This window comes from Vespula vulgaris, chromosome 25, assembly GCF_905475345.1.
Source record: "Vespula vulgaris chromosome 25, iyVesVulg1.1, whole genome shotgun sequence".
NCBI classification, from domain to species: domain Eukaryota; kingdom Metazoa; phylum Arthropoda; class Insecta; order Hymenoptera; family Vespidae; genus Vespula; species Vespula vulgaris.
In genome coordinates, this window is record NC_066610.1 from 794,575 (window position 1) to 822,572 (window position 27,998).

Here is a 27,998-nt window from a genome sequence, read left to right on the forward strand (position 1 = left end):
TTTTCTTTTTCTCTTTTTAATCGGTTTTTTCTTTTTCAAGTAAGATTATAAAAAAATACAAGTTTGTGTGCACATGTGTCTTCTTTTGTTAAATAAATCACACGAAATTACATGTTTTTTTTTGTTCAGTCTTTTTATTAAGTGAATCGTAACGAACGACGTACCTTTTTTTGCATCCTTCTTTCATTTATTTTGAAAGATATATTGAAAATGTTTTAATTTATGTTCGCTTATAATAATTTTTGTAAGATTTATGTTAAAGATTAATTATAATTTTTATTAATACTATCTCTTATTTATGTTTTTAATAATTTTCAGAATATTTCTTTTAGAAAAGTATTACATATTTTTATATTTTTCATTACTGATATTTTTTATATGATATCAAATAATATTAGAAAGAATTTTAAATTATTATACCGAAGAAAGAAACATTTGATCTTATCTTTTGTTTTTTTTTTTGTTAAATAAATATTAGTGTAAGTATAGTTCGGTCAAAAAAAAATATAGGAATGAACAAAAAGAAGTATAAATAAAAATTTAATTAAGTAATAAATACGATGAAAATTGAAGAATTGAATAGAAAGAAAATAAAAAAGCAATTAATTTGTTTCATCGCGTTGTATAAATTGCAGTTCCGAAATTTTTTTAATAATATGATATTTACAAAATTAAATGTTTAAAAAAAGTTATAAGAATAAATGTATGTAACGCAGTTCTACATATAATGTTGAACGAATTTATACGAAACTAAAAAAAAAACTAAAATTTTTTATAAAACATAATTAAATAATTAATATAAAAATTAATTTTAATTATTAAATTACTTAATGATTATCGAATAAAAATGTAATTTGTATAGGAAGCTAGTGAAAAAATAATATGTAGGATAATTAAAAATTCTAATGCATTTCTACAAAATTCAGAAAGATTATTAAAACAAAAGATGCAATACGAATTAAATTATTGCTAATTTAAAAAAAATTTGAGGAAATAAATTAAATAAAAGAAAATTGAATAAACACGATTAGTTTATTTCATTGCATAGTTTTCAATCGAATTTCTGATTTGATTTGTTTTAATATTATGAAATTAATAAAATTAAACTTAGAAAAATTTAGAAAAAAATGAACGAATAACATGTAAATAAAATCCACTGTATTTTTACGAAATTAAAGAAAAAATATTAATGAAAAAAAGAAATACAAAAAGTAAACGAGAAAATATGCAACAAAAATTAATAAATTTCTATGAAATTAATGAGTTTGTTAATTAATTAATTAATAAAAAAAAAGCAAACGAAAAAGAAATATGCAATGAAAATTCAATCAATTAATCATTAAATTTCGAGAAAACAAATGGACTTAATTCACTTAACTAATTGATTAAAAAGAAAAAAAAATGAGAAACACAAAAACAAATAAAAAGATATATGAGAGAAATAAAAGATGTAAAAAAAAAAAAAAGAAAAGGAAAGAGAATAAGAAAAATATGATAATCTTTGTTTCAGGCGCTTCACTTTCGTAGTACCAGCAAGGTAATAGATTTGAACAAACGTACGTTAAATTGCGCGGGAATTTGGCCAGAAAGCATTCACGAGCCGGTTTTCATTTTTTTTTCCGTTTACTTGGCCGTACATTGTACAATGGGTATCCTATCTATTACCGATAACATGTCGGACATGGAATATATTATCGGTTGCATAGAAGAGCATATGTTCAATTTTATGACACTATTGAAGATATGTATATGCAGAATAAAAAGTAATTCGTTGGCCGAATTTTTAAAGGACATCAAAGTCGATCTTATTCCAGGAAGATACAAAACCGATGAGGAAAAGATCGCCTTTTTAAATTATAACAATTTCAGTCTAAAGTTTGTCAAGGTCACTATAGTATCCTGCGTCATAGCCGCTACGCTGTATTATTTAGCTGGTTTAGCTGCCAATATTGAAATGGGTAAATTTTTTTTTAATTAATTCGAAATTTTATTTGACTAATAGATTTCTCTTATTATAATTATTATTTTTTTCTTTTTATTTATTTTTTGTCGAATAACAATTCTTTTTATGGCTATTATTTATTTATTAATTTTTATTTTGTTTTCATTTCGATCAATAATTTTTGCAGATGTCTCTCAACTATTTTCTTTTTCTTTTTCTTACTTGTATTTTTATTTATCTTCTTGTTTTTTATTTTGTTGAATAATTTTTGTCTCAATATCCGCCAATTCTTTTTTTGTCGTAATTTTTGATAAATATTTTAATTTATTTCGATTTATTATAATAATGTAATAATAATGTAATAATGTAATGTAATAATGTAATGTAATGTAATTTTTTATTTTAATTTATTATAATATTATAATTTTGCATATTCAAAATATTTTATTGTAATATATTTTGAAATATATTTTTATGTTGCTTTTTCTTGTTTCTGATTTCTTTTCTCTATGTCTCTTACATTAAACATATATTATTTTCAATATAAGATTACTGTATTTATATATCGAATGATCGAAATGAAAACCTTAGAAATTTTAATTACATAAATTTTAAATATTATTTTAATTTTAAATATTAAAAAAAAATATTTAATTCTATTTGTTTTCATTTTTTGTTAGTTTAAATTAAAAAATTAAATATTTTATATATTATCGATCAAAAAAAAAAAAATGAGAAAATTTCTAAGTAATCATAGTATTTACTATATTTATATTATGTATTATTACTTTATTGGATTTATATATTATTAAGTACATTTATTTTATTTATTTATTAATTTCTAGTAAATTAAAATGTTTTTTTGTTATATATATTTTTTTTGTTGTTTATATTATTATATAATTGTATTTTTACTTACAGTCGTGGCAAATTCGTCTTATGGATACAGATTGCCATACAAAAGTCGTTCGTTGATCGAGCCGACAAATCTGATAATCTACGTCTGTCTCTGTCTGTATCAATTTTTATTGGTACTAATTATCATCTTCGGTTATGTCGGAACAGATTGTTTATTAATCAGTTTGGTACTTCACGTCAGCGGTCTTTTCTCTGCACTTTCTTGCAAAGTAAAGCACGTTTTGAATAATCCAGAGAATCGTAGAAGTCGAATAAAGAAATTAATTTTGAGACACATACGTCTAATACGGTAATAATAATAATAATAATAACAACAACAACAACAACAACAATAATAATAATAATAATAATAATAACAATAACTATAATAAATAGTAACAACGCCAGTAATAATAATAATATTATTAATAGTAATGGCGATGATAATGATGATGATAATAATGATGTTAATAAGAATTCAAACAAATACAAAAGATAAAAAAATGCATTAAATAAAATTATAAATAATATATATTTCTTTATTTATTATTTATTATTATAAATATTGTATATTACTTTATTATAATTTGATATGACAACGAAAAAAATATAAATAATAAAATATATTATAAATATATAATTAGAACATATTATATACATATATATATATATATATATATATATATATGTGTGTGTAAATATATACATATTTATAATATATATTTTTATATGTATACATATACTATATAGAATGTTTCAGATTGGCTGAATCTTTGGAAAGTGATTTCAATATATTAATTTTACAACAATTATTGGGAAGTACCATTCATCTTTGTCTTCTGGGTTACGATGGTCTCGTTGTAAGTATAATATACAAATTTTGTTATTGTTTTTTCTAAAAAATATTTTCTTGACAAAAATTTTATTAAATTATTACTATTTTCAGAGTATGTCAGCAGGACAGGAAGCAAAGTTAATCACTTTTGGCGTAATTGCAGGTTGCGTTCTAAGCACGCTATTGGCTTATTGTTATATTGGAGAGTGTCTTATTAATGAAGTACGTAAATCATCTTGTTTGCACGCAATTATGTCATTTAATGCTGGGAATACAATAATATCATTTTACTTTCAAATAAAGATACATATATAAATATTAATCATTTACCTTTAAGAATTCATTTACGTTCATTTTTATTTGTATATAATTATTTATATTTTTCTATTATTTGTTATATTTTAATTTTATATATACACCCATATACATACACATTTAATTCTAATATTAAGTTTACTTGATTATTATTATATCGTAATTTATCATTATTTATTATGTATATTCTATTTATGTTACATTAATACATTTATATATTATTTCTTTTATTTATTAATTATAATATTATTATAATCAATCTATATTGTTAATATCTTTTTTTTATTCCTTTTTAATATTTTTAATATTTAATATTTTAACTTATGTTAATATTATATGCACATTATATATATTATATATATGTATCTGTATATATATATATATATATATATATACGTATTTACACACATACACACATATGTACATAGTATTTACTATATTTATCTTATTTGTGTATTATTACTTTATTGCATTTATTTATTATCAAGTACATGAATTTTATTTATTTATTAATTTATTTATTGTATGTATTACATATATATAGAGTTTTTAATATATTATTATAGTATATTATTTATTATATTTATTTATAATTACTTTCTTATTGCAATCTTTTTATATTATTTTTTATAACAATTTTTTATATATACAAATTAATATATGTATTTACTTACGTATGTACTTATACACACATTATATTCATTACATTCATAAAATTTATAAATTTAATATATCGAGTTAAGTTTGAATGCTCCAAAAAATTCGATCTTACATTTTAGAATTTCTAGAATTCAGTATTTCACAAGTGTTTCTCGAAACATTCTTTTTCTTTCCTTTTAGTCTTCCTTTTTATAATCCTGTTCGAATTATCATGGTGTTCAGACATTCTTTCCCATCAAAAATGATTCATAATTATGATTACAAACTAATAAATGTTTAAAACGAATTTTACAGAGTATGTCTTTAGCTGAATCATTTTATCAATGCGAATGGTACAACATATCACAAGAGGAGATTAAATTAATGCACATATGCATGATGCGATCGGCGAAACAAATGCAACTCACTGTTGGCAAATTCTTCGCATTGTCATTAACTACATTCACAGATGTGAATAAGAAATTAATTTTTTGTCTGGTTTTACCTTACCTTTTTTTTCCTTTTTCCTTGCCATATATATATACATATTTTCATATAATCCTTCTACTCATTATTATTATTCTTTATTCATACATTCTCGTACATTTTTAGGTTGTGAAGACATCAATGGCATATTTATCCGTACTTCGAACGTTTATATAAAAAAGAAAAAAAACGAAAAAAATATACTACAAAGAAACAGAAAAGAATTACACATAGATAATTCTAGATGTGAAATTTAAAAAAAAATAAAAAAGAAACAGAGAGGGTATCGAAACGAAAAAATAAAATTAATTTAATAGAAAATATCAAGTTTCTTCATTTGAAATTTTTGATTTCAAAAGAAAAAGAAGTAATTATTAATCAAAACTTTATAACACTATAAAAATTTTATCTTATTTTGTTTTCAATCTCATAATATCGTATACTGTGTGTCCATGCAAACGATTAAAAAAGACCTAAGTATGGCAACGAAAAGAATTGAAAGAATAAAGAAACAATTTTATCCATTAATTATAGAAGTGACGTTATCTTATCAAACGATGTCAAATGATGTCGAAGAATCATTTTATGTATTCTCTACCAAGAACCGTCTAAATCATTTAAGACATCCTTTATTCTGCACTTCAATGGCCGATCCACCAGTAAGATGAAAAATAGTATAAGACAAATAACAATTAGTTTCTGTATAACCGGAAACGACCATTGTCATATGTAAAAATTCGTGTATACAACCCAATGCATAATTTTTTTCCATCATGACTTCAATAACGGTTTTATTTTATAAGATAATTTATATTCCAATGAAGAATTCGCGATAACTGCGTAGAGAAGAAATTATAATTAACGTTATTAATGTAACTTTTTCTTAATCGTTCTCATAAATTATTACTGATTCGCCGAATACAGAAAAGGAGCGAATTTCTTTTTCATGTCATATTTTATACTTCAAATAAATTAATTTTCTATATATTTTATATAGATATATTATGTTACATATATACACTTTCTAACATAAAATTAATTTTTTTACACAATATTTTATTATTATTATATTTTTTATCGTTTTTCTCTATCTACTTTTCTTTTCATTGTCATTATTATCATTACTATTATTATTACGGTTTGCATTACTATAATTGTTCTATTAATATGTAATCATTTAATATCTTCAAAATTTGGATTTTTAATATATATCGGGGGTGAGTCGTTAAAAAAGGAAATCGATTCAACAATAATTAATTAACACTTGACGGACCGTGTTTTGCATTAATCATTTTTATTTTTCTCTAATATATATAGAATATATCATATCTTCTTTTTTTGGACTCTATATCCACCGAAAGTTTCAACGTAATGTCCTCGTGAATATTTCTCGAGCAAATAAGGAAAACGCCAACATGCACTATTACTACGGAATAGAAAAAAAAATAGAAGGGTAAACGAGCTGTTAAATGGTTGAATTCAACCCTCTCACGAGTCTTCTTGTTGTTAATTCTTCTCCAACCGGTCATTATGAAGCGTATAAAAAGTTTGGTGAAAGATCGATGCTATTAATATGGAATTGCTGAAGATCGTTGGGATTGTCGCTGAAAATAATAAAAATTGTTGCTAAATTTCGATTATACGTAGGAAATTATACAAAAATATTTTTATATGACAAAAATTATTACTTACATGTGAAGAGCACTTACTGAAGTGGATATATACAAAATGGAATTATATTTCATAGCAAAGAACATGACTCTAACATGTTAATCGAATTTTTCATCTTTCTGAGTAAAGATTTCTTCAAGTAACTTTTTCAGATAACATACAAGAAATCAAAAGTTTCTCCATCACGAAAATTTTATAATTATTGAAGATCCTAATATTAAAATTTTTTTTAATAAGTCGATAAAAAAATTATAAAATCTGAGATAATTCGATTATTAATTACTCGATTAAATATTATTGATGGCAATAAACTGAATACTTACAGTTTTTATTTCTTACGTTACGACAAATATATACGTAATCAGATGCAAGGTGAATAATCCCATACAAACATTTATATATACTCTCAAATGTCCATAATTTGCTAATAAATAACATATATCTAATATATATAAACGATATATATATATCATATAGTTTTTATACTAATGTATAAAATAATATTCAATAATACATATTGAGCATTTGTTCATACGAACTTTTTTCTTGTTTCAGCGTATTGAATATATCCCCGAGGTTATGCCTACATTTTCGAAAACACCCTGTATAATCACTTCATAAGAGACAAGTATTTAAACCGTGAAGCAATTAATTCGATTGATTTGTCGGATTTTAGATATCCTCACACGAATTACGTTGTCAATTTGGTACAAAGTATACCTCGGTGATAGTAATCGATTACCGACTCTACTGTCGACTGGACTTCACTATCCATGTAAATTACATTTAAATTTAAACCATTAAACATGTACGTATGTATTTCACAAATTTTATTATAGCAAATTTTCCTTATTAAATAAACCGAACGAATATGTTTTACAAAGACTACACTTTGCGTATTTTATTAAAAGTTTCATAGTGCAATATGATTGGAATTGAATTGGAATCGGATTTTATAATTGTTTATCGAATTATATAAAAAAAATTGTAATATTAGGATCTATAATAATTGTAAAATTTAGTTGATTGTGAATCTTTTGACTCTTTGAATGTTATTTGAGAAAGCTATTTGAAGAATTCTTTCTCAATAAAGTTTTTCATGAAATATATCTTCTGTATGAAAAGTTGCAGAAGATGATGGATTTAAAACTGTGAATATATTTTTAATAAAGTTATTTGTGACACCACGAAAAACGTGTTACGTGTTTCTTTTTCTTTTTACTTAAAAAACGAAAGTTCTTTTTTACCAAATTTGGGATAACGTTAACTTTATATTTATGAATCTAAATAATGTAATCGCATGCATTTATTACAAACTATCTACTAAAACTTTGTACAATAATATCAGCTATTTTTCAATAATTATTCATCACGATTAATTATTAAACAGTTTCGTTTACAGAGCCGTCCGTAAAAATGATAAGTACGCCATTGATTTATTCACTATCTGTAAAATTTACAAAAAATAACAGATTTTAATGTTTTCGAACATCGAAACGTTTAATCTATCTAAAATATTCCAAATTAAAATTGTAATTAATAGAATATATGTATCAGAGAAATATTTTATTTCTTTAGAAAGGTAAAAAAACAAATAATATAAATGGCTGATGGAAGAAACTATTAACAGAAACATTTCACGATGATAAATGACGAAAATTTAATAAATAAAAACGATTAATTACAAACAAATAAAAAGAAGAATTTCTTAAAAAAAAAAAGGAATATTCGTGCAACGCAAATGATATCTTAAAAAGAAATTCATGCGAGTGAACGAAGATAAAATCTATTGAGAAAAAAAAAGATTAACGAGATGTCGATTAAAAGAAAATAGCTTAAAAATGAAGGAAATAGAAATCTTTCGAAATGCGAATAATACATCAAAAAGAAAAAAACTAAAAAAAGGAAGAAGAAATATTAATAATAACGACTCACGTCGGTAAAAGTGTGCACGGATAGAATGCTAAACTTCGCGCAAGTCAATTTCAATGGCTTCCTAGCGCGCATCATGCAAATGCTAATCGATTTAATATCAATCTTGGACAGCTCATACCAATCGCAAAAATAGAGCTCCTCGCACAAGCTCGTGCTCTGAATTAAAGGAAAAAATAATAATAATAATAAAAAGAAACAAAATCGTAATAATATAGAATTAAATCAAATTACAGATTGAATTGCAATTAAATAAGAATTCGATTAATTACTTCCTCGATGATACATTCTCCCACGTAGCAATAAGCAAACAATGTGCTCAATAAGAGACACTCATACATAATAAATGTTAATATACCTCCTCTTTCGACGACAGCTAAACTCTAAATAAGTAGGAATTATTTATTAGAAATGAATATACTTCGATTCCAGTGACGTATACATACAGAGAGCATTTGATAACTCGATATACAAAGTTGTATCGTTGTTCCAAATAAATGTTGACCGATAATGATGCTAAAACTATCCTCTAACATGTCAGCTAATCTGAAACAGATACGAAGAAGATAAATTAATCTTTATAAAGATATCGTTCTCATAATTAAAGGAAAAGAATTTGTTCCACTATGAAGTATCATTAATGCGTGTGAATATTAAAAATTTTGAGACGCCTGTCATTTCTCTTTTTGCTAAGGAATGACTTTAAGGATTAAAACAACTTCTTCGAATTTTTTTGCGAAAAAATCATGCGTTAACAATTTATTGTTGTCGAGAAACATATGCAAACAAAAATTTATTTAATTTTATATCTACGATAATGTGTCTAGACTAATTGTAGAACTAATTGTAGAATAAAAACGATCATCTCAAATTTTTCTTTTCGAGATAAAATTCTAAAAAAGAATATACTGATATAAAAAAAGAATATTTTTATACACATAGAAAATTATAATAAATATATATTAATTGAAACAAAACTATACTTATTCCCTTTTGAATATCAGAACAAACATGGTTGAAGAAATATGGTTGAAAATGTTCTTGGACGTTTAGTTTCGCATAATTCTACAACAAATGATCTTTGAAATTTTCCTTCGAATAAAATCACTTACAATCTCGTTAATAAAAACCTATATTATTAAAAGGAATTCTATTAGAGTACAAAGTTACATAATTTTTTTGTAACGAAATTGTAAGAATCCTTTAACAAAAGAAAAATAATTAGAAAACATTCATATCTTGAAAATAAACCCAGAAAAACAGCGTTTGATAATTTATAGTGTTCTGCGCATTTATATAGTTTGAAATAAAAAAAAAGAAACAGAAATACTTCATTTAGTAAACGTTTCTTTATGAATTACAAGCTTTAATTAAAGAAATAACGTTACCTTATCAACCGATAATGTCCAAAAATTATTTTTCGAATTTCTTTCCGACGACTATCGGCATTATTTAAATCATTCTTAACTTTGCACTTTAATATGGCCAATTGACCGACAAGATGAAATCCACTACAAGCCCAGAAACAATCAGTTCCGCAGTAACCGGAAAGAATCATTATTATTCGTAAAAATTGGTATATACAACCAAACGCATAACTTTTTGCATCGTACGGCTTCAGTAACGGCTTTATTTTATAAGGTAATTTATATTCCGATGTAGAATTTGTCATAACTGCGTTGGAATATAATAGGGTTTTAATAAAACTATTCGTCAATTATTTACGCCCGTATTTTTATCGTTCGAACGTAGACAAAAAAAAGAAGAAAGAAAAATGTACATATGTATTTTTTTTTATTCAAAAATCAAAAAATAAAATCGCAATCTCTTTAACGATATAAGACTAAAAAAAAGTATGAAAAAGTAGTAAGAAAAGTTTTGTATTCACATGTCGGAGATAAGTTAATTGGACTTGAATCTAATTTTATTATTAAAAAAAATTTAATGACTCATGGTTATTCCAGTTATGTGTATTCATATATATATATATATATATATATATATATATATATATATATATATATCATATATATATCGTATTGTATATATTACATATATATAATTTATATATATATATATATATATATATATATATATACATACATACATACACACACATATATGTATACATATATTCAATTTAATATATAATATAATATAACAATTTTTTTTCCCCTTTTGATTTCCTTTTTTTTTTTTTAATTTTTTATCATTTGAACAACGACAAATGAATACGTTTAATTAATTAATTATAATTTCGAAACCATCGAAATAGCAATATTAGAATTATCGAGATTATTACCCATTAATATATTCGGTACGACAGCTTTAATATAATAGAAAACAATTAAGAACATCGCCCAAGGAAACAAAATGATGACGAATCTATAAGAAAGTTTGTTATATTTAACAAAAATCAATCTTTCTTCGTTATTTTTATAATTATCAGGTATGTAATCCGTTTTCGTTTCGATCAAAAATCGTGATAACGAACGATACTTTATTCGAAACATTAAGATTTTTGTCATCGTTATTACTACCGCCATGTTCTCCATTATGTTCGCCATAACGTAACGAAAATTTTTAATGTATGTTATCAGATCTAATAATGCCAATATATTGAAAAGACAGCCATAGATTATAAACGATACGAATAAACTGTCGCGAATTTCCAACGGCCAAGTTCCTGACACACGAAGCAATCGTTTGCTGATTGTCATCGCTTTTACTGTATTAGAGAAATCTGTCACCTGAAAAGAAAAAAAAAGAATAATAAAATATAATAAAAAATGATACTGGATGAAGTACTCGGATATGATGCAAAACAAAGGAAAGAAAAAAAGAAGTTACGAATAAAGCTCTCTTACGGTTAGTTCTAAATTAGATTAAATTATATTACGTAAAATTAAGTAGACAACATTTTTTTAAAAGTTCTTCATTTTTTAAACTGTTCAATCTCTTTGAAATGTAAAACAAAATATCTTCATAATATATATGTGTTCTCTAAAATTTGAATGGAAATTATTCTGCGATTTCGTTAATTTTAACGATTGAAATATGCATCGCCATTTTAAAAATGTATGTTCAATAATCAATTTGAAATTGTCTTCAGCAATATCGGCAATGGTACTGATAACAACTATAAATCTTACACAAATGTATATGACAAAAATATCAAATTTTTGATCCCAAAGAAATAAAGATCGCAATGAAATAAATAAATAACATATGTATTATTACCAAGTACAAGACCAGTTTCTATATCATTAAATGTAAATATTTATATATTACATTTACGAATACAAAATCATTAAGAACAATATATAGATAAAGTTCGTTTTGAAAGAAAAAAGATATTCGATAAATAATATCGTCTTTATTTAAATCGTATATTTTTGCATAATTAAAAATAACTATTTTATAAAATATATAATATATGTAAGTACTTAACATATCTTCCTTTTGTATTCAATAAATAATCTATAATAAAGGAACTTATTTCCTAAATATTTAATAATTAGTAATAAATACTGGTAATAATTATTATTACACTTAAATAATTATTAATAAATACTAATAACAATTATTACTATATCTATCCTTTACTAACTAATTTACCATCAGTCGATATCAAACAATTATCTATCTTTTTACAATAGGTTAAGTATTGTCTTCGTAGCTCCCGTAAATAAGGTAGAAACCTATATGGCCCGTAATATCACTTGATGGTAAGGTAGAAAACCGTAAATTTATTTCGGATGGTAAGAAATCACATCGGAAATTAATAAATACAAATCTTAACAAAATTATTAAATATAAAAATGTGTATACCTATTTTTTTTTTTATATCATACATTCCATTATACTTAACACATTTATCTGCTTATTAATGCAATTAACTTCGTATAAATGATAAATGTTCCGTATTAAATCAATTTTTATATTTTCAGAAATACTGCGTATGCAAGCTGACAATCATACCACGTTGATAAGCGTTAATTCTCGTGTGATCAGTAAAGTTTAAGTAACATTGAGCATGGTTAGTATTTGAATGAATGTTGTCATCTACTATATACGATGTCATCTACTAAAGAACTGAGTTAGAAAAAGGTTATATAGTGCTATATAATACAAAGAAGGTAACGTTAATTTCTTATTATTTAAATAGTATCTGTAATTTTTATTTTGTTTTTATTTTACTCTTTTATTTTTGTAATTTAATTGATGATCGGGCAGTGATATTCTTTCTGTATATAATTGGAATGCAGTTTTTCGTGTTTTAACTTGGTTATGTTTTGATTCTTATTATTTATTATATCTGACAATGACAGAAGTTATTATGATAGGAATGATTAAGAAAATAAAAAAATAAAGTAAATCGTTACTATAGAACTTATTCTGTTATTTCAGAAGTTGCCAGCAAGGTTAGGATTGAAAGTTCATTCGATACATTGGTAGTATAAACTACTACACCTTTATGTTTTTGAAAAACAAGGTTAGTGAGATCGGATGAAATTTATTCAAATAAGATAGTAAGTAATAAAAATATTGATAGAATTATCTCTATGTATTGATTTCAGTATTCTTAATTTGCTATTCAATGATTTTATAATATGCAATTTGAAATGTAAAGAGAATAAATATCACAGAAAACATTGCTAGAAGAAATGCGTTAGGTTTTGAAGTTCCACAGTTTCTTATTGAAATTGTAAAAGCCACGAACAATGTTTTATATGGGATAACTACAAAGATAGTAAAAAGAATGGAAACAAGACTTCGAAGAAGGAAGGAGGAGCTGTCTGAAACACTGTTTTCTGACGGTAAGACTATTAAACATATAAAAATATTGTCTCCTAGACAATATTATCAATCGACTATTAGAATGTTCTGTTCAAGTTATAAGATACAATGATTATAACCTAGATATTATAAAAAAATCTATCTGTACAATTTTCTTCCATATAGTATCAACGGATGACAAGCTGCTTCAAAATTTTTCTTCGAGCAACTGGTGTAAATATAAAATAGTTAGAGCAAAGCTTTATCTACAAGACTTCTTTACCTGAGCTTGTTACGTTGATTGTAAGGCTACTTTATAGAAATTTCAATGTATTGAAGGCTACTTATAGTAAATTCAAATATATTGAAAAGATGTCTCGCAGAGAAAACACAATGTAAATGAATTATTCAATAACACTGTGTGAATAAGTGTATCAAAAAATGTATTTATGGAGTCCTATATATTGAAACTTGATGTATATGATGTCATTATATTTACTGATGGTAATACAGGCAGGTTGAAAAAGCTAAGAGGTAAAATAACCATACTGAAAGAACTGGACAAGCAGAAAGTTAATAAAGTACAGCTACAAGCCGAAATATTGTCTAAAATGATAAGATTTTTGGAAAGATGAAAGAGAATTTATTTGGATAATACAGAAGAAGATAGACATTACAGTGATGAATGGTTTTAACTTGTTTTTACTAAAACGTAAGTTTTTATTTAAATTACTTTTTATTCACAATTTCTCAAAAACTTTATTTTTTTAAACAATTGATCCTGCTTTCTCTGGATATGTATTTAAGTATGTACACGAGTTAGTGAAGATTAACATCTATTTTAATGCATATTTTCCAGTTATTTTCTACACTGAGAAAGAAGGAATCGAAATTTCAATACGACATAGTTATAGTCAAAAGAAATTGTATTTTAGTAAATCTGGATTTCTCGATGACCGATAGGACAATATTTATATATAATATTTCCATTGTTTTTCATGTTGCGGTGATTGTGAGATTCAATGAGAAAATAAAATCGACTACAACTATTAACATTCGAAGTCTGCAATAAATCTGTCCAAGGAAATGCTGAAATTAAAGGAAATTCGAACTTTGTCTTTTACATACGTATTTATATATATGTGCATTTTAATATTTTTTTTTAAACGAAATTTCTATAGTAAGAGTAAGTCAGCGACGAGATGAAATGAAAATGAAATGAAAAAAAGAAAATGAATACGAAAAAGAAAGATATATAAGTTGGAACGTTGTACGAGTTTACGATGTGCCAGACTCTTCGAAGGATAGAGAAGGAAGATGATACTGTACAAGAACGTTTCTGCCATTAAAATATACCGTCGTGCGTTATTAACTGCTGATCTAGTTCGAAATAATTTTGTTTTTAACAAAAAAAAATCTTTTCCGTTTGATTTGCGAAGAAAAACAAGAAAACCATGCCAACGTGGAGAGGATATGTCACCAGCACACGCTCAAAATACTAAATGGAAATAAGTTCGAAACAAAGTATTATCATTTATGAGGGATGAAATCGACCAGAAATACGTCTTCGACTAAGTTGATTGAAACGATTCATTGGAAGATTACAAGCCTCGAGAAAGAAAAAGATAACAAAGCAATAATTACGTAATTCCAACAGATTGTATAATTAAAGTAATTAAACGATCATGATTACATAGATTTTTAATAATCTTCCGAAAAAAAAAAAAATAAAAATAGATGTTCCAGTTTAAAATTTATAGATTGCCAATTGATTTTTTTGATTTATAGATTGATGATGAAAAGTTATAGATTAAGATTCGACAATGTGGGTAAAACGTATTAAAAATAATGGATGGATAAAATGATGCAACAAACGATTCATAGTTCGTGTGTTAGAACAGAGGAGATTCGATAATATTGTCAACAAGTAAAAAATACGAAGCTTCTAGCGATATCCTTTGTCTGTTGTAAGTCAATTTCAAAATTTTAATTTAATAATGCTCCGGTTTATTTATGCAGTTTCAAATTATTCGAACGGAAGCATCAAATACACAAAAAATAAAATTAACAAGACATGTGTTCCAAATGAGAAAGAGGAAACGTTACGATAACGAATGAAACGTTGATTCTTACGAGAAATTCTCAATTTCAAATGCATACTCTTACATCGCAAAGATTCGTTTGCTTGTGGGAAAAATTCTCGAATCAAAATTCAAAACGATATTCGAAATGCTTACGATCATTGAACAGGTATTAAAAAAAAAATGTCTATCCATTATAATAGATGAAAATGAAATTTTATTCGATATAATAATTAATATTATCCTTTTCGAAATATTTTTGTGGCTGTCAATATTATTTCATCTTGGACTGAACAATCGTTCGTCATGGTCCAAAACAGAAAGTAAATTGCGTAGATCACGCTTTTTTAACACTATTATGCTGTTTTAACACTATTATGCTTATCTAACAGCATATTATGCTGTTTAGAAAAATGTTTTAAACAAAACGAGACCATCGATTTTTATGTCTACTTGCAAGTGACAACTGAGGATCATTTGGACCCAAAAGGAAGAAGAGGGAGAGCGAATTCAAAGATCTATGGATCAATATATTTAAAAAATTTATCAAAAGCGTCGTTGTCACATAAACGAAGTCTGGAAAATTCTTGATGTAGTTTTAATAAGATTTTGTTATCTTTTTAAATGACATTTTAAAGTCAGAAAAGAATTTTACTTTTATCCGATTGATTCTTGAAAGAGAATATACTTAGCTGGTTTTATGCACTAGAATATTTTAATAGTATAAGTGTATACTATTATGTATTATCAAACTCAAAATAAACCTTTCTCGGGCTCAATCGCATACAAAGAAGGTTTTTTGTAAGTAGATGTCCAGTTTCGTTGAATTTGTTTAGAATTGTTCATATTTGCGTGTAAATTTCACATGAAACGTGAAATTTTATTACTGATGAAGTTATTATAAAAAATTGCGGTTATCAAATTTTGTTCAAATTTTACTCTTAAAAAGTTTACTCCCAAAAGTCTTTTCTTTAGCTACTATTTATAGACACATAATGAACTATAAACATTAAATACAATTTATTATAGTTTATTATTCGAATGATAAGTTTATCATTGTAAATTTAAAAATTAAAAATTGCAAATTTATTATCACACATTTATAAATAATTAATATATTATTAATATATAATTTATTTTTTAAAATATTAAATTTAGTAGCACACATTTCAATATATTAGTACACGAGTTATATATTATATTCAAAATCGAATAAAATAATAATAATAATAATAATTTGAGTTGAATCATTGTACATTCGAAATTTTCAAAATGGCATCCATTCAATCGTTAAAAATTATTTTTAAATTAAATTATTTTTAAGACTAATCGAATCGAATCGAATCGAATTGAAATAGAATAGTTTATGGATAATATGAAAATGTTTTTGAATGTTAAAAATTGTTAATAAAAAGAAAGATTATTGTATTTTCTATAAAATGACGTTCGGTTTATGGAAACATCAATTATTCGTTTAAAAAAATTAATTAAATTGTCCTATTGATTCCATTAAAATTCTTGTTGAACAGTTTTGTCAAACATTTGTGAAGTTATTTTGTTTCGTTTTCAATTTTATGCGAATTGTTTATCATAATTTAATAGCATTATCTTTATAAAATAAAAAAAGAATCTAAATGAAACAATGTAATATGATATATTAATTATAAATATAAGTTAAATAAGAAAAATGAAATCTAAATATGATGTAACTTATTAATATGATAAATATGATGTAAAAAAATATACTCAAGTAAGGGCTTTCTCTATCCTTTTTTCAAATTTCTCTTTTTAACAATTACAAAAACATTTTTTTATAAAAATTAATCTAAAACAAACATATGGATGGAAAAATATTTTTTGTATTTATTGTAAGAAGTATTTTGAAAAATAAGTAGACAATAATTTTTTGATATTCACGAACATGGATAGAAACAATAATGATTAAGACAGCGAGGTAAGAAAGAAGAAAATAGAAAAATAAAAATGGAATACGAGAATAGTAATGAAATAAAAATTATCAACAGATTAAAAACAAAATAACTTCAAAAAAGAATTTACTACGCGAACTCAGCAGATAATTAAATAACTTTCTGTCTTTTTTTTCCTTTTTAAACGAATAATAAAATCAAAAGAGGAGAAAAATAGAAAAGAAGAAATTGAACAAGATATCAAAACCAAGTTTTAATCATTTAGTGTCGACTTAATTAATTAATGAAAATAAAAGTCTCATTTAATTACTCTTCTATTTAAAATACAAATAGAAAGCAAAAGTAGAAGAAAAAAGAGAAAATCAAAAAAATCAAATGTTCATATCTTACTTTCATGATAATTCTGTTTATTGTTCCTTCATAAGATTGCTTGCGACTGACGATAATAATTGCATAAACTCTCTTACGAACAGACAGCGAAAGAAAGAGAGAGAGAGAGAGATTGGTAGATAGATAGAGCTTTTCTTCGAAAATTTATTTTCAAATTAAAACTTAATATAAACTTGTATCGTTCATCATCCTTGTCTCTATCATCTCCCTGAATATTTTATAATTCTGTTCGCTCATGAATTAAAAGTTCGGCAGTTGGAAAACATTTTTTTGTAATAATATGTAAGGGTAATTTTGAAGATATATGAGGTGGAAAAGAACGAAAAGTTTTAATGATATACCATAAAAACAATGACAACGACGAAGAGGACGATGACATTTTCATTACTAGAGATAGTTCGGTTTTGTATATTTTAAAACTTTTCAAACGTAAAACCTTCTTCGTGATATAACTTCTAATGTTTTTCTTCCTACTTCTTTTTTTTCATTTCTTTGCGAGGAACATATTACACAAGAGTCGAAAGAAAAAGCGAAGTAGTCGAGTTTATGTAAGCTATCGAATATTGTGTATATCCTGTCGCCTGATCTCTATATTTTCCATTTTATTTCGATAATTTCATTTTTTTTTTTAATATTTTATATTCATTTTATTCATGTTTTTAAAACATTTTTTAAATATTTTTATAAAACAAATCTTTTTATGTAAAATATTGTATAATAATTCTATGAAATTATTTTATATACTTGTGTGTGTGTGTGTGTGTGTAAATAATTGTTTATATCGTGTCGCCTGGTCTCTATATTTTAAATGACATTATTTTAATACCGTGTACGTAGTATTTCAAATTGTTATCGTATTTTAATACAATATAACTATATATACATATATAATATTTTAAATTATATACTGTATTTTTCAAAATACATTGTTTTCATTATATATACATTATATTTCAAAGTAATTGGAGTATTTCTTTCTTTTTTCATAAAATTTTATCATCAAAAATATTTCCACAATTGACCAAATTAATTCTTATTCTTTTTTTTTCCTACAAATTTCATCATCGAGAGAATATCCTCACTGTTTATACGATTAATTTCTTTTATTTTTCATGGAATTGTTCATCGATAAAACCGTTTGTCTGAATTAATTTGCTTTTTCCATTTTTTTTTTTTTTCAGAACATCATATTATGCTACTCGTTATATCTACGCGAGTGATACAACATTTCAAAAGGGAAGAAAATCTAAAAAATTGCATTTGACTTCAAGAAAATTTGCTATATTATCACTTACCACTTTCACCGACGTGAGTGCGATCTTTAATAATTGTTAACAATTATAAAAAAAAGAAAATTCTGAATACAAAGTGTTTCATTTTAAACGAGACAGTCAAATATCTGTAATCCTATTAACCCTTTGACAAGTTTGCAAAGTCGTCCAATAATCAAACGTCACTATGGATGTGCAGTCGAGAAAATATAAACGTAGAACGTTTGCGTTATAAAAACTAAAACTTTATTTAAATACAACTAAATTTTTTGTCAAAATCCAAGAAAACATTCTGCTTTGTTTTGTTTACTTATGACTCGTTCTATATTCTTGGGATATCTTTCGAAACAGTCGACTATAGCTGATCAAATAGCACTTTTAGATATTTTGTATAGAGTATTATATCGTATAAAATATATAAAAGATTTTTTGATTCGTCTCGTATTGAATTAGAAAGATTAAAATTCGTTCTGACTAGGCTATTATTCTCGATTGCGAATTTATTAACTAAATGGAAGATAAGATTTCATCGTTAATGATCTTTAATTTTTTTTCAAACGTAATTTTAGTTCATTATGTCATCGTGTGGAATATCATTTAGAATGATAGACGAATACGAGCTTTTGAAAAAAAAATTTGGATGCTTATTTACTAATACGTGTCTGTAAAGAATTAATTTAAAAAAAATGTTTTAAGTAAAAATTGTTAGGTTAGGTTGTGAGAAAGAGAAAATTTAATATTCGTCGCAACTGTTTTGTAGAGTGCATCTTTGTCGAGGTACGGAAGTCAATATTTTTAAAAGAAATTTGTTATTTCAGGTGGAACAAAAGTTGTAGGGAATATCGATACGAATTCAACGAGTATTTACAACGTACCATTTTGATCAATATTTCATCGAGTTATGGCGCTTTGAAGATTGACAAATTATATATTCGGGCATGTCTGTTAAGATGGAGGATTCTGTGTAATAGAAAATTAAAAAAAAAGAAAGAAAATTTGAAGAATACGTTCAGAGAAAAGAAAAAGCAAGAAAATGTTTCTTTTTGTGTTATAACTATGTGTTATCAATGTTTTGTGTTATAAATGTTATTATTAGTTTCCGTTAATTTTTTTTTTTTTTTAATTAAAAATTTTTGCTTTGTAGATTATGAAAACAACGATGACTTATTTTTTAGTTCTATGAACGTTTATATGGACGTGAAATAAAATAGCCGAATTATATACATATATATATATATCAATAAGTATATAAAATGTTTACTATAATATATCGAATTGTTATTATATAAATAATGTATCAGTCATACTAAAATAAGAATAATTATATACTTATTATATAAAAATATGTTAATAATAAATTTGTATTATACACTAGTATAATTAATTAAAAAAATATATCAGAATTAATCAAATTAATCAAAATTAAAATATCCTTTACTAATAATTTTTAGATGTGTATCGATTGATGTTATTTTTTTTATAGAAAATTTAACATAAATATATCTGAAATTGTCCGCATAAATCAGAAATTTCCGGTATTCTAAAAAAACACAATAAAAAGGAAAAAAGAAATTTTAGATCCGTTTAAATTATTCGCAAAACTTATTATATTATTATAATATCATAGATCGATAATCTCCATTATTAAAAAATAAGTTTCACACTTGTTTAAGTCTCCGCTAAACTTTCGACTAAACTGACAATTATTAAAAAAAAAAAATTGCAAAATTGTCCAGACAATCGTAAAACTTACCAAAGCATAAATTAGCAGCCACCATTATTTAAGAAAAAAAGTTCCAGAAAAAAAAATTCGTATAAATTTTTCGAAAAAATTACTAAAATTTAAACCAGCACTCTACCAAAAAAAAAAAAATCTGATCGCTACATACCGTAGCAATTTTCGTCATTAAAAAATAAAAAAAAAAAATCAAAATCGGTTATACTAAACAAAAAACTTTTCTTAAAGTAAACCACCAACCATACCGCCATTACTATAGCACTGCACACGTTATACCAATGCTAGCACATAATTTCTCTTACAAAACACATACCTCTTCAAACGATCATTACATTTTCACATTAAAAACACATTTATTCATTCAGCAAACGTTCGAGAAAAGACGTTCCACCTGTCAAAATAAAAAAATAAATAAAAAATAATAAAAAACAAAAGAAGGGCGAACAAAAAATGTCTACCCATTAACTCGATCGAATATACGAAATAAAAAAAAAACCAAGTTGCAGAATCGAAAAGAAAAAAAAAAAGAAAAAAACAAATAAGAAAGACAGAACGAAGTTAGACATACGACAGTAGGTAAGATAATTGCGATCCAAAAAAAAAGAACGAAAGAAGACAGAAGCGAAATGACGAAGAATCAAAAGAAAGTTTCAAAAAGTTTCGTAAATAAAAAAATATTCAGCGGATCTTCTAAGCCCATTCATTCACTCCCCACGAACTCTTCAAACTCTCTTTCGTTCCTGTCTTTTACCCCCACTCTTTATAACTTGCATCCTAACCTCTTATTATTGTCGCACTACACAATCTTTCATTCTCCAATTTATTGTCGCTCCATCGATACATTACTCGACTCGAGTTCGATTGATACGTTATTCTTTTCTATAGTATTCAATAACAAACGTTAATAAACAAACGAATAAAAAAAAAAAGATACGACGAATTCGAAAAGAAAGGATTGGTTAAGTTGAAGAAACTCACGTGACCTATATTTGGGATGTATCCAGAGGAACGGGTGACCATACATTTGTTGTTCTAAGAAAGAAAAATTTTTTTTTTGTTAATTTTTATCATGCTACGTCACGTTGTGCGAAAGGTGTGGAGTGGAATACGTTGAATGAATTGGGATAAACGTTTCCAGATAATCTTTTGTGAGAGAAAATAAAAGGAGAATTGAAACGAAGAGAACAAAAAAAGAAATCGTCCATCACGACGTTTCATGATTTTAGTGATTAATTTCTTCTTTTTCTTTTGGGTTTTTTGTTTTCTTTTCTCAAATTATACAAAAATGAACCACACAAAAATTCGTAAGCTTGTAGTTTTAACGATCTGAATGTAAAATGTTTATCGGAAGTGCCTTTCAATGAGATTAATCGATTTTTTAAATTAAACCAGTGTGCATATGCGTGCCTGTTAAGTATATACGTATGTATATGTGTGCATGGGTGTGTGTAAGCGTGTAAGTGGGTATATGTGTATGTATACCATAGAGCTATAAAGAAGAAAAGTTCGGAAATATTTATGAAGTTCTATTAGAGAGATAACTGTTAAATAAATAAACCATAGGGTGTGTTCATTTAAGGAAAGTTATTTCCGATCGGTGTTTAGAAGTTACACTGTTTTTTTCTTTTAAGTGTCGTCCTTGTTAGTTATGGTGAATATATTTATTTTTATTTTTATTTATTATTCTTTTTTCTATTTCTTTTTCTTTTTTTAATCGGCTTTTTCTTTTTCAAGTAAGATTATAAAAAAATACAAGTTTGTGTGCACATGTGTCTTCTTTTGTTAAATAAATCACACGAAATTACATGTTTTTTTTTGTTCAGTCTTTTTATTAAGTGAATCGTAACGACCGACGTACCTTTTTTTGCATCCTTCTTTCATTTATTTTGAAAGATATATTGAAAATGTTTTAATTTATGTTCACTTATAATAATTTTTGTAAGAATTATGTTAAAGATTAATTATAATTTTTATTAATACTATCTCTTATTTATTTTATTAATAATTTTCAGAATATTTTTTTTAGAAAAGTATTAAATATTTTCATATTTTTCATTACTGATATTTTTTATATGATATCAAATAATATTAGAAAGAATTTTAAATTATTATACCGAAGAAGGAAACATTTGATCTTATCTTTTGTTTTTTTTTTTGTTAAATAAATATTAGTGTAAGTATAGTTCGGTCAAAAAAAAATATAGAAATGAACAAAAAGAAGTATAAATAAAAATTTAATTAAGTAATAAATACGATGAAAATTGAAGAATTGAATAGAAAGAAAATAAAAAAAGCAATTAATTTGTTTCATCGCGTTGCATAAATTTCAGTTCCGAAATTTTTTTAATAATATGAAATTCACAAAATTAAATGTTTAAAAAAAGTTATAAGAATAAATGTATGTAACGCAGTTCTACATATAATGTTGAACGAATTTATACGAAACTAAAAAAAAACTAAAATTTTTAATAAAACATAATTAAATAATTAATATAAAAATTAATTTTAATTAATAAATTACTTAATGATTATCGAATAAAAATGTAATTTGTATAGGAAGCTAGTGAAAAAATAATATGTAGGATAATTAAAAATTCTAATGCATTTCTACAAAATTCAGAAAGGTTATTAAAACAAAAGATGCAATACGAATTAAATTATTGCTAATTTAAAAAAAATTTGAGGAAATAAATTAAATAAAAGAAAATTGAATAAACACGATTAGTTTATTTCATTGCATAGTTTTCAATCGAATTTCTGATTTGATTTGTTTTAATATTATGAAATTAATAAAATAAAACTTATAAAAATTAAGAAAAAAATGAACGAATAACATGTAAATAAAATCCACTGTATTTTTACGAAATTAAAGAAAAAATATTAATGAAAAAAAGAAATACAAAAAGTAAACGAGAAAATATGCAACAAAAATTATTAAATTTCTATGAAATTAATGAGTTTGTTAATTAATTAATTAATAAAAAAAAAGCAAACGAAAAAGAAATATGCAATGAAAATTCAATCAATTAATCATTAAATTTCGAGAAAACAAATGGACTTAATTCACTTAACTAATTGATTAAAAAGAAAAAAAAAATGAGAAACACAAAAACAAATAAAAAGATATATGAGAGAAATAAAAGATGTAAAAAAAAAAAAAGAAAAGGAAAGAGAATAAGAAAAATATGATAATCTTTGTTTCAGGCGCTTGACTTTCGTAGTACCAGCAAGGTAATAGATTTGAACAAACGTACGTTAAATTGCGCGGGAATTTGGCCAGAAAGCATTCACGAGCCGGTTTTCATTTTTTTTTCCGTTTACTTGGCCGTACATTGTACAATGGGTGTCCTATCTATTACCGATAACATGTCGGACATGGAATATATTATCGGTTGCATAGAAGAGCATATGTTCAATTTTATGACACTATTGAAGATATGTATATGCAGAATAAAAAGTAATTCGTTGGCCGAATTTTTAAAGGACATCAAAGTCGATCTTATTCCAGGAAGATACAAAACCGATGAGGAAAAGATCGCCTTTTTAAATTATAACAATTTCAGTCTAAAGTTTGTCAAGGTCACTATAGTATCCTGCGTCATAGCCGCTACGCTGTATTATTTAGCTGGTTTAGCTGCCAATATTGAAATGGGTAAATTTTTTTTTAATTAATTAATTTGACTAATAGATTTCTCTTATTATAATTATTATTTTTTTCTTTTTGTTTATTTTTTGTCGAATAACAATTCTTTTTATGGCTATTATTTATTTATTAATTTTTATTTTGTTTTCATTTCGATCAATAATTTTTGCAGATGTCTCTCAACTATTTTCTTTTTCTTTTTCTTACTTGTATTTTTATTTATCTTCTTGTTTTTTATTTTGTTGAATAATTTTTGTCTCAATATCCGCCAATTCTTTTTTTGTCGTAATTTTTGATAAATATTTTAATTTATTTCGATTTATTATAATAATGTAATAATAATGTAATAATGTAATGTAATAATGTAATGTAATGTAATTTTTTATTTTAATTTATTATAATATTATAATTTTGCATATTCAAAATATTTTATTGTAATATATTTTGAAATATATTTTTATGTTGCTTTTTCTTGTTTCTGATTTCTTTTCTCTATATCTCTTACATTAAACATATATTATTTTCAATATAAGGTTACTGTATTTATATATCGAATGATCGAAATGAAAACCTTAGAAATTTTAATCACATAAATTTTAAATATTATTTTAATTTTAAATATTAAAAAAAAATATTTAATTCTATTTGTTTTCATTTTTTGTTAGTTTAAATTAAAAAATTAAATATTTTATATATTATCGATCAAAAAAAAAAAAATGAGAAAATTTCTCAGTAATCATAGTATTTACTATATTTATATTATGTATTATTACTTTATTGCATTTATATATTATTAAGTACATTTATTTTATTTATTTATTAATTTCTAGTAAATTAAAATGTTTTTTTGTTATATATATTTTTTTTGTTGTTTATATTATTATATAATTGTTTTTTTACTTACAGTCGTGGCAAATTCGTCTTATGGATACAGATTGCCATACAAAAGTCGTTCGTTGATCGAGCCGACAAATCTGATAATCTACGTCTGTCTCTGTCTGTATCAATTTTTATTGGTACTAATTATCATCTTCGGTTATGTCGGAACAGATTGTTTATTAATCAGTTTGGTACTTCACGTCAGCGGTCTTTTCTCTGCACTTTCTTGCAAAGTAAAGCACGTTTTGAATAATCCAGAGAATCGTAGAAGTCGAATAAAGAAATTAATTTTGAGACACATACGTCTAATACGGTAATAATAATATAATAATAATAATAATAATAATAATTATTATTATTATTATTATTATAACTATAATAAATAGTAACAACGCCAATAATAATAATAATATTATTAATATTAATGGCGATGATAATGATGATGATAATAATGATGTTAATAAGAATCAAAACAAATACAAAAGATAAAAAAATGCATGAAATAAAATTATAAATAATATATATATTTATTTATTTATTATTTATTATTATAAATATTGTATATTACTTTATTATAATTTGATATGACAACGAAAAAAATATAAATAATAAAATATATTATAAATATATAATTAGAACATATTATATACATATATATATATATATATGTAAATATATACATATATATAATATATATTTTTATATGTATACATATACTATATAGAATATTTCAGATTGGCTGAATCTTTGGAAAGTGATTTCAATATATTAATTTTACAACAATTATTGGGAAGTACAATACATCTTTGTCTTCTGGGTTACGATGGTCTCGTTGTAAGTATAATATACAAATTTTGTTATTGTTTTTTCTAAAAAATATTTTCTTGACAAAAATTTTATTAAATTATTACTATTTTCAGAGTATGTCAGCAGGACAGGAAGCAAAGTTAATCACCTTTGGCGTAATTGCAGGTTGCGTTCTAAGCACGCTATTGGCTTATTGTTATATTGGAGAGTGTCTTATTAATGAAGTACGTAAATCATCTTGTTTGCACGTAATTATGTCATTTTATGCTGGGAATACAATAATATCATTTCACTTTCAAATAAAGATACATATATAAATATTAATCATTTACATTTAATAATTCATTTACATTTATTTCCGTTTGTATATAATTATTTATATTTTTCTATTATTTATTATATTTTAATTTTATACACATACACACACATGTATGATATGTACATATATATCAATCATTTACAAATATTAATCATTTACCTTTAAGAATTCATTTACGTTTATTTTTATTTGTATATAATTATTTATATTTTTCTATTATTTGTTATATTTTAATTTTATATATACACACATATACATACACATATAATTCTCATATTAAATTTACTTGATTATTATTATATCGTAATTTATCATTATTTATTATGTATATTCTATTTATGTTACATTAATACATTTATATATTATTTCTTTTATTTATTAATTATAATATTATTATAATCAATGTATATTGTTAATATCTTTTTTTTATTCCTTTTTAATATTTTTAATATTTAATATTTTAACTTATGTTAATATTATATGCACATTATATATACTACATATATGTATCTATATATATATACGTATTTACATATATACGCACATATATATATATAGTATTTACTATATTTATCTCATGTGTGTATTATTACATTATTGCATTTATATATTATCAAGTACATGTATTTTATTTATTTATTAATTTATTTATTGTATTTATTATATATATAGTTTTTTAATATATTATTTTAGTATATTATTTATTATATTTATTTATAATTACTTTCTTATTGCAATCTTTTTATATTACTTTTTATAACATTTTTTTATATATACAAATTAATATATGTGTTTACTTGCGTATGTATTTATACACACATTATATTCATTACATTCATAAAATTTATAAATTTAATATATCGAGTTAAGTTTGAATGCTCCGAAAAATTCGATCTTACATTTTAGAATTTCAAAAATTCAGTATTTCACAAGTGTTTCTCGAAACATTCTTTTTCTTTCCTTTTTGTCTTTCTTTTTATAATCCTGATCATGGTGCTCAGATATTCTTCCCCATCAAAAATGATTCATAATTATGATTACAAACTAATAAATGTTTAAAACGAATTTTACAGAGTATGTCTTTAGCTGAATCATTTTATCAATGCGAATGGTACAACATATCACAAGAGGAAATTAAATTAATACATATATGCATGGTGCGATCGGCGAAACAAATGCAACTCACTGTTGGCAAATTCTTCACGTTGTCATTAACTACATTCACAGATGTGAATAAGAAATTAATTTTTTGTCTCGTCTTACCTTACCTTTTTTTTCCTTTTTCCTTGCCATATATATATATATATATATATATATATATATATATTTTTTTTTCATATAATCCTTCTAATCATTATTATTATTCTTTATTCATACAGTCTCGTACATTTTTAGGTTGTGAAGACATCAATGGCATATTTATCCGTACTTCGAACGTTTATATAA

General features: G+C 24.0%; 1 protein-coding gene and 1 long non-coding RNA gene across 6 annotated transcripts; both read left to right on the top strand.

The window, feature by feature from the left end:
* The first annotated feature begins 1,645 nt into the window (after positions 1-1,645).
* Positions 1,646-27,998, top strand: LOC127072296 (odorant receptor 10a-like). The gene is made up of 6 exons (XM_051012597.1): positions 1,646-1,958; positions 2,864-3,149; positions 3,600-3,699; positions 3,786-3,896; positions 27,626-27,781; positions 27,948-27,998. The coding sequence occupies exons 1-6, from the start codon at positions 1,646-1,648 to the stop codon at positions 27,996-27,998; spliced, it is 1,017 nt and encodes a 338-aa protein (XP_050868554.1).
* LOC127072466 (uncharacterized) lies at positions 12,668-16,862 on the top strand. 5 transcript variants are annotated; one of them, XR_007785462.1, is made up of 6 exons: positions 12,668-12,856; positions 13,128-13,212; positions 13,298-13,537; positions 13,683-14,208; positions 14,356-15,746; positions 15,898-16,862. It is a non-coding gene; the product is annotated as an uncharacterized LOC127072466 (long non-coding RNA). The 5 variants fall into 5 exon arrangements; XR_007785463.1 differs by having other exon boundaries at positions 15,970-16,862; XR_007785464.1 differs by having other exon boundaries at positions 15,987-16,862.